The 9506-nt window shown below is 42.6% G+C and overlaps 1 protein-coding gene across 2 annotated transcripts in view; it reads left to right on the top strand.

Moving 5' to 3' along the window:
• Window positions 1-3062: 3062 nt before the first annotated feature.
• Window positions 3063-9506, top strand: part of RMDN2 (regulator of microtubule dynamics 2) — a 33349-nt gene continuing 26905 nt past the window's right edge. For both annotated transcript variants that reach the window (XR_003086180.2, XM_088144705.1), the window contains exons 1-2: window positions 3063-3199; window positions 6399-6867. Coding sequence is in view for 1 of the 2 variants with exons in the window: in XM_088144705.1 (XP_088000831.1) it covers window positions 6410-6867 (458 nt within the window). In the remaining variant the exon portion in view is untranslated. The remainder of the gene's footprint in view (window positions 3200-6398; window positions 6868-9506) is intronic.

The following is a 9506-nucleotide window of genomic DNA, read 5'->3' as shown; positions in this document are numbered from 1 at the left end:
TGGTGCACTCTTTTGACAGGAAAAATCTCTTTTCCTATGTGGCTATGATGATCCTCAGATGCAAGATCTGTATTAGCAGTGCTCTGTTCCTCTTTTCCAAATTCACTGAATTCACGCTCCTCCAGGCACAGAAGTGTCTGGTGGATACTCTTGACTGCTTTCTCCATTTGGGGAGCTGTGATGAGCAAATCCCCAAAATAGGCATAAATGTGGAATCCCTGAATCCTCAGGTGTCTTTGATAACATTTTGGGTACTAAAGCCAAACCAAACAGGAGAGCTCTGAACTGGAAGTCTTCCTTCCCATATACAAAACCTGGGAACACCTGGTGTGCCTGTCTGATGGGGATAGGCGAGTATACCACCGACAGGTCTACTGATAAAATGGTTTGGTATGATGGCCTATGTTGTGATCTCAGAGTTTCCATTCTAAAAGATTAGAGTCTGATTAATTTGTTCAGGGGCTTGAGATTCAGAATGGCTCTCCTGGTCCCATTCTTTGAGACATCCTGTGACTCCTGCTCGTTTACTTAACTGAGGTATGGGTTCCATCTCTCCACTTAGCACTATGGACTTCAAGAACATGGGTGAGATAACCCCTCTGATAAGACTTCCTCCCCACTGCATTTGTGTCTCCATATCTACTAGATGTGTTGCTTCTCATCTTTCTCTTCTTTCCCCCAAGAACATGAACTGGAATATTCCAAAGAAGATGGAGCAAGAGAGAAATGGAAGATATCCAAAGACCTTTTTGGCCTGGTGCTCTCAATCTTTTCTAGAGTCTTGTTTAAGGCACAATAAAACACAACCCTGACTACTCCCTCTCCAGTCACAATGTGTCCCATTGCTGCCCCCATCTCTGAAGTAAGGCCTTGTTGGCCTGGAACCTGGGGTTCCTGTGATATTTTGCTATGTCCACACAATTCAGCTAGGGATTCTCTCATTCTAACTAGAGTTGGTCCTCTTTCTTCTGATAACATGTCCATTCTGAAGGTTTCTCAAATCTCTCATTGCTATGCTGGTACAAGGGAGGGAGATGAGGTTGACTTATATGTCAGAGCATAGGCAAGGGAAGAGAGGTTTTGGCTGCTCTTTGGCTTCCTTCTTGGGAGAGGGAGTTGTGGCAGGGAGGGGGAGAGTCTTCTGGAATAAGTTACTGCCATTGACTGGCCCTGACCTACATCATCTCCAATTTTGTCCTTGTGATGGCAAAGACAAGCAGGCTGCAGCTGTCATCTACTAAAAGCAAAAGCCCATGTTCCCCAATTGGGAGGACTCAGGAACTCTGCAGGTCTTCCCTCTTGATGGCTTGCTGTGCTCCCTGCATACTTTGTTGTTCAAGCTTCACGCTGTGTGCTTTGCTGCATGCCAGGTGCCTTTACCTCTAGTAGGAAATAAAGAAAAAAGTGTCATGTGGCTGTCTTCCCCACATGGCATCTCCTGATCATGACTTCCCTGGCCACTGGCCTCTTCTGCCATCCCACACCTAAGGACATTTTGCAGAACCCCTTGTTGCTTTGCATGACTCTAGAATCAGAATGGCAAGGAGGAAAAAATGTCACCACTGCCATGCACCTCTACTTCCACACTTTGCTTCCTTCCTTTTTTTCCCCTTTTGTATCCTTCTATTGGATGCAAGTGAAAAGAAAAAGGTTGTTTCTTGGCCCAACATGAAGCCAAGAAGAAATGCCCTTCTCTAGAAGGCAGAGTTAAGGCTGAGGAAGGAGAAGTTCCCTCCTCCAGATGCAGAAGTCTAAGTCTAGAAGGGTGGAGTGAACCTTTCCTGTTGGCTCCATCATTAGTGTCCAAAATAAATTTCTCTACAAAGCAAGTTGAATTAATTATCCATAGAGGTTGTGTTCCCCTTTACTGGATGAGTTCAGCAGAAGCTGGAAAGCCATCAGTTGGGGATATCTTAATTTGGATTCCTGCCCTGCACAGGGGGCTGGACTCAAATCACCTCAATGGTGTCTTCCAGTTGTATAATTCTTTATTATGATGATTAAATATTTGCAAAAACTGTCATATAGTAGTGTATATATTCATTGATTACATTTTTTGTCTCCGGAAATTCAAGGCATTTTATATGGTTCCTTTTACTACATTTTTTCCTTATAACTGCTATAATTTAACTGTAAGTTAAATTGAGATATAGCAGTCTGGGCTGGAGTCACTCAATGAGTTTCATTCACAGCTAGGGATTCAGGCACTGGTTTCTGCAATGTTTGTCCACTGCTCTAACAGTATGTTAGACAATATGTAAAATATCAAAATATTTTTAGAGTGTAAATTACTATTTAGGATGTAACACAAAGTTTTAATGTATTTACTACAAATTTGATTGAAAAAAATCAGTCAAAATACAGTACTTTTAATTTATCTTATTGGTTTCAGCAACCGTGTGCCATTGCACTTTTAACTCAAGTTATATAAGCTCTATGGTTTGGGCTCCTTCCTCCCTTCCCAGCTTACATATTAAAAAGTATTCTGGCTCATTTGTTGTGTTATCTTCAAGTAAACGGTAAAAGGTCGTTCTCCAAGGATAATTTTCAACCAGCAGTTGCATCACTGGTGTAAACAAAATTACTTTGTGGCTGATTGTAGACAAAACGCACTCACTCCAATACATTCAAGATTTTCCCCCAAATAAAAAAGACCCATTTCTAACGTCAAAACTCCTATTCCGTTCAGTGGGGGTAACCTCAGATAAGCGGGCATACTAAGGCTTCCGCCGGTATCCGGTACCCGAGACCTCCGAGGCGAGGGGCAGCGGATCAGAACCGGCCAAACTGGGGCGCAGCCGGCAGAGTTTGCGAGGCAAGCCGTTCTGGAGGTTGCCACGGTCTCCATCCCTGGCGGAGGACCCCGGAAGTCTTCCCAGCTCCATGAAAGCGCCCTCCAGACGTGCTGAAGGCCAACTTCCACCGCCCCACAAGCGGCGCTGGCAGGGGATGATGAGAGCTGCCGCCCAACGCACCTGGCGAACCGGCTTCCAAAGAAGCGGCGCTTCCCGGAGCGCCGTCCACCGCCCGCCCATCCGTATCCGGGTCTCAGACCGTGTGGGCGGCCCTTGAGTGTTTTCGCCGCCGCCACCGCCTCCCCGCAGGCTCAGGTGCGGAAGCGGCGGCGGGAGCGCAGGAGGGGCGGCAGCGGTAGCTTCGCAGCGAGCCGGAGCGGACCGCCGGCGGGAGGGCTTCTCTGGTAGGTGGAAACGCCGAGGCTGAGCTTGTCCACGTCCCTCGAAGCGCAGAGCGGGGCGCTGCCTGCCCTTTTCCCCTTAGGGGAAGAGGCGCCCAGAGGCCGGTGCGGGGATGCCCCACCCCCGACAGCGCCAGAGGCTCCTTCTCTCCGCCGTCGCGTAGTTGGCACCTAGGCGCGCGCTGCTCGCCCACTCGGCGGCGGAGCCACGGCTTCGCTCAGCTGCCGCTTCAGGCCGCCCGGGCTGCACCCAGCCCCGCGTCTTGGGACTGTTCTTTCGCCCAGAACGAACATGCATTGATTGTCGGGTTGCGCGTGGTTGTTTCGGTTACAGGAAAGCCTTCCCCAACACCTGCAGCTTAGCAACTCACCGAAAGCACTTGGGGACAGCGCAGCCAGAGGCAGACTTTCTGGGAAGAGAACCCAACCAAGATTTTTTAGGCACCCGAAAGATGAACAGCGTTATTAAGTCACAGGGGAGTCTGCCTCTCCAAGATTTTTGCTATACTGTAATAACTATGGTACAAAGCCATCCTAGGCAGGACTGCTTAGAAATAAGTTTCCCTGAATTTAGTGGGGTTCCAAGTTTAGCCTTTCGGGTGCCATTAGATTCTTTGATCCGAGTACATAGTTATGACCCTGGATACTCTTATTTGAAACTGATTTCCTTGAATTATTTGCTACCATACCGAGTTTGAGATTTAAATAATACTTGCTTCTAAGTAAACATTTAAAAAATCCCATGAATTCTGAAGCAGGGCAACAAAGTTTTTAGCAGTTTATGGGGAATTGTAGCTGGATAGTTTCAACAGTATGGATCAGTGTTTCTCAACCTTGGCAACTTTAAGATGTGTGGACTTCAACTCCCAGAATTCCCCAGCCAGCATGGGGAGTTGAAGTCCACACATCTTAAAGTTGCCAAGGTTGAGAAACATTGGTATGCATTGTTTACTCAGAGGCCAGAATGCATAACTTCTAGGATTGTAACACTATTTGCAAGGTGTTTTCTAATCCGATTTAGGAAATAGGATGATGTTATTTCTTCGAGAGAACATAGGCACCTTGCCTGTGATTTAGGCCCTGACCTGCATGCACCTGAATAGGATGCAGGCAATAGACTGGTGACTATACCAGACTTCATCCTTGACCCCATCACACTGTCCTCATCCCAGGCCAATAATTAAAACAGCCTTATCCTGTCAACTTTGCACTGGTTTTAAATTTCAGTGAAACCTTGGTTTATCAAAGATCAGTGCAACGGGCTTTACACACAACATGTTTGTTTTTACATATTGATTAACATTTGCGTAATGACATCATTATGCAAATGATACAAATTGCTGCAAGTGACTAGTCTCTAATTTAATGGACATTTGTAAGTAATGGATATCCCCTCCCTGAAATTAGTCTACTGAAGTGAAGATTCGTACTAAGCCAACCGTGTCCTACCACCTCTCCAAGGTATGTAAAATCTGAATTGGTGAAGAACTATACCAGTTTGACATTTGGGAAGGGTCCAAAGCCAGTTGATTTACTGTAGGTGTGATCAGTTCTGTTATAGACGTTTTGGGTGCAACATGCTAGCACATGTTCCACTGCGACCATTTATTTCCCAGCATTTGTCATTTGCAGTCATTTCTGCGCTCTCTGCTTCCACCAATAAGACACTTGGTTGTCTAACAGCTACTCACTTTCAGTTCTACCCCTACAGACTCTAGCTAGTTGCACAATCATGGCAGAATCTGACTCTCACCAAATTTGCCCTATTTCTGCCTTGCTTCCCATTTTTGTATTTCACATTATCTAAACTTGGGAGATGGACAGATGGGGTGTGAGAGGAACAGTAGACAAACCAGCCTACAATTGCCCAGGCAGAATCCAGAAGTGGGATCCTTCCCATTCCTGCTGCAGGTTCTGGATTGGTGGATGTTTTACTTGCTGGCTGGTGACATCCTGGAAAGGATACTGGAGAACACTAATCATTTTGCTTAGAATGAGCAGCACCCTCACCAGTCAGGGCACCACCACTTGGCAGTGATTCAAAATTGACACCGTAGAGGTCTGATAGGGGTGGGCACTGGGGACAGCAATTTTTGTGTTGGGGTTGTTTTGTGCCAAGTCAAAGCTGGGTGGCCAGTTTACATCAGTGGTAGAGAAAGGCCCTTAGGCTATAATAGAAATAGAATTTTCTTCAGCTTTCTAGACTACAGTCAATCAGTTTATGAAATATATGAAGTTGAGACTGACTCTAAGTTCTCATCATTACCTTGGATAGATTACTGAGTTGCCTTAAATTCTGTCTGCTCATCTGTTGATTTTTAGCTTTACGTTCAACTTCCCCCCAAAAGCTCATAGCTGGTAATAGAGACATAGAAGACTAATGAAGAATGCATACCATGCAGCACAAAATTAGATGCACTTACTGTTCTGTTCAGTTGTGGCTTCAGATTATCTTGAAAAATTACAATTTCTCTACCATCACTTGAAAGCTTTTGAACCTTAATATGGAACTTAACTAATCGCTCCATTGGCATATGGATGGGAAAGATGGTGTAACTGTAATAAATGTAATTTTTCTTTGGGAGAAAGAAGAATCGGACAAAATAAAGTTTGAATCTACTGCTTAGAATTTTTCCAAAGTTTAAAATATTTATAGCCTGCTCACTCTGTAAAGGATCATGTAGTACTTTAGAGTCCTTGGTGCTCTCAGAGCTTGGTTGTTTGCTTGCAGATGTTGCATTACCCACTAGGTAACATTGTCTGGCACTGATGATGTCATCCAGTTGGTTAATGAAACGTCTGCAAGCAAACAACCAAACTCAGAGAACACCAAGGACTCCACAGTTCAACCCTGAGCTATATATGTATTCTCTTCTGTTGGAATATAGTTCTTTGCTATGCAGAACAGAACAAAGTTATAGTTCAGATAGATTAGACTTCAGAGCCTCATTTCAGATCAGCCAGATATTTAAAATGTGCTTAGATTGAAAACCAGACCCTTATGGAAGCATGATGGATGTCTCCAAATTTTGACGCGTATCTTTGATGTATATCTTTAGGATAGTGGCCCAAATGCCTTTTAATTAAGAACCCTAACAAAACTAATATATAAAAAGAATGACTTGTACCTCTAGTCTGTCTTTTGCAAAAGGCAAGGCATTTTGCAACTACAGCTTTTCTTCTGCTTTGTATACTGTTTCAGAACCAGCAAGCATGTCCCACTTTGAAAACAAAAGGCTAATATTTGGCTTAATGGCAGGAGCTGCTGGAGTAACCTTTGTCCTGTGTTGGTATCTCAAGACACACAAGCGCAACAAAGCTGTGCGCTTGCCTGTATTTCCAAATTCAGCCAACAGTTTTGATTTAGTAGATTTTCCATATGAAACTCACAGAGAAGAAAGAACAGTGTTGCTGTTACAAGGAAGACAGCTTCAGATACTGGAGAAATTGAATGGCTTAGTGGTAAGTGTGGAAGAACTTAAAAGAGAAGTGACATTTCTGAAAGAAGCTATTCCGAAGTTGGATGAACTTGTTCGAGATGAACTTCAAGGAAAAACAGAAAGTCGCAGAACCAGCCCTTTACATAGGCCTGCAAAGAAGCGAAAGGTTGAGGCAACAGCTCAAGGCGTATCTGATACTACTAGTTCTGAAGAGGCTGAAAGTGAAGGCGGGTGGGTATTTAAAAAATATTTTGAATGATGTTAATGAAATACTTAGTTTTTAAAAGATAAGAAGTCTATAAAAGCAAACTACTGTTTTTATAGATTTAAATATTCAGTAAACTTCACATAACTAGTCCTGGCATCTTATAACATCTAACATTTCTGGATTGCTTTCTAAAACACCTCAATATTTGGAGAGGCCATTTAAAGAGAATTTACAATTCCTTTGCTTTGTAATCAAGCTAAGTTGATTTGAGTCCTAACGAATTTCCAAGTAGTCAGTCTTAGTGTTACCTAGAGATTTGTAAAATGTTTTAAAGTCTAAATATTTGACCTCAGAGCACTCTTTTCTGCCACAAAAACAGCTTTTCTGAACTTAAAGTGAGCCATTCTGGGTCTGCCAAGTGAACTGACCTTGAAACGGGGTACTGCAACCTCAGTTTTGAGGTCAGAATGGGATTTTCTGATAATCACTTCAGCCACATAGCATTTTGCATCCTTGGTATGTCTCAGCTTGAAAACCCTGAAGTATTACATGATTTGCAGTTTCTCAGCCACTGTAGCCTTACCCTGGAAAATAGAATTCCTGTGGTGTAATTCTTGTTCATTATACTGTTTATATTATTACCAGTCAGGGTTCATTTTGATTACAATTCTTCCTGTGTCATTTTCAACCACTGTGGCCTCATGAAAATGATCTAGCTACCTTGCTGTTTCCACCGCGATATCTGAAGCAGAATATAGAGTGGAGAAGTATGTTCTCCTAGGAATTCTAGCATACATGTGTACACAAAGCAAAATAAATGTAATTGGCCCATGTGGTGATGGATATGCACATTGCATGCCTATGTACAGTGTAGTATTTCTTTTAGATGTATTATGTCATGCCATTTTGTAAAATAAACAGCTTCCACTGAGTAGCTAATATTATACGTTAAAACAGAATGAACAAAGCACAAAATCTTAACAAACCAGGCTGATTTTAATGTATGTTTTGTATGAAAGAAGATAATAAGATTAATTAATTGCCTTGATTCAATGGCATCCCTTACTTAGGTAAGTATTGGGTCCTTGGTACTCTTTGTATCATGCAGACTAAACCAATAAATAGATACATGACTATTTCTCTGCCCTTTTTTTTTTTTTTTTGCCCCTCAGGTACTAATGTTTTAAGATCTTGTGTTTCAGATTAGCTGAATAAGTTTTTAAAGTTACTGAAAGCATGGTTATCAACACGTGGGGAAATTATATTTACTTAATTTATTTTAATTGAAGTTATTTGCTTATATAACTACATCCCCTTTTGTTCTAGTAGTTTTAATCTGCCTACATAACATGTCCTCCTTCCAGTTTTCCCATTCTTCCTCCTAACTTTTCTGGGCAGTGAGTTGGGCTGGGAGAGAGTTACCAACCCAAAGGCACCTGTCCTTTCAAAACAAGATCATTTGTGAGTTTTAAGGCAACAAAATGCCAACTGCTAGCATTAAACTTCATGGCTGTAAGTGGATTTGAGCCAGTATCTCCTTGGTCCTCATGTTAGCCACTTTGCTACACTTTTCATCTTGCCCTCCCCAAATTATCAGAATGTGTTCCTGGAATGCCGCTTAAGAGCATTGTGTGGCCCTCAGCCCAAAACGTCTGCAGTGCTTCAGATTTGCTTGGGAAGAGATGCTCTGAGACAGACAGCAGTGTCAACATAGCACGTGGCCCTGACTCATTCAAAGCAGGTGCACCTGATTCTGGGTTCAAGTTGCAGCCTGTTTATGTGTCAACACATTCCAAAACATCCTTTTCCAATCCAACCTGAAGTATTACACAGTCCCTGGGTTGAAGTTTTCAGTTAAAAGTCATTCCTGGTAACAATTGGCTGAACCAGCATAATTCGTTCTACTAAAACTTTCTTTTTTCTTTTTAACATTTCTGCCAATTGCATCAGTGTTTTATACTGTTCAGGTTTCATGTATGGAACACACTGATCTCTGGAAGATAAGTCTGCTCTAGGAAATTCAAGGCTCTGGAATTAATCTTTTTTAAATGGAGGCAAATAAGCCAATTGTGTCACTTATATTTATTATACAAGTGACATACAGAGCTATCGAATACATTATATGGATGTTTATGCACCATATGTGAGCATCATGATACTCAGAAAGTTGGATGTGGCTATCCAGGGCTTGTCACCATCTGTTTTACATTAAATCAGATATTTAGAGGGATTGCTGCATGAATACATTGAAAACCTTTCTGTCGTATGAAGAAGCTTATAAATCCACTGCATGTCTCTAGATATTTGCTAAAATAGGATGTGTCACAAACCATTAACATTTCTAGGTTCCGTCTGTTGTGGAGCTCTCAGATCCAGACTGCAAAACCTGATGTTCCCTGCATGGCAGCAGAGAGTTATTTGTCTCTCTTTGCTGCCATCCAGTGGTTGTCAAACCTGTTGCAGCCCAGTTCGGGTAGCCTTAAGATTTGGATTGCTGTGTCTTCCTTATTTTGTCCAAACACAGTTGATGCATACAGTTCCGAAAACTAACCGCTAGAAGACAATCATTGAAAGTTTCTACTATTTTTGAGCAAGAAGTTGAAATATGGGAAGCATTGTCCACTGATGGATTTTCCAGTATCTCGGGCCCACAAAATATTTG

This window comes from Python bivittatus, unplaced genomic scaffold (genome assembly GCF_059951505.1).
Source record: "Python bivittatus isolate LINGU-HERP-01145 unplaced genomic scaffold, Pbiv_v1 ctg000020_np1212, whole genome shotgun sequence".
Lineage (NCBI taxonomy): Eukaryota > Metazoa > Chordata > Lepidosauria > Squamata > Pythonidae > Python > Python bivittatus.
The sequence above is the reverse complement of the archived record's forward strand: the minus strand, read 5'-3'. Positions and strand labels throughout refer to the sequence as shown.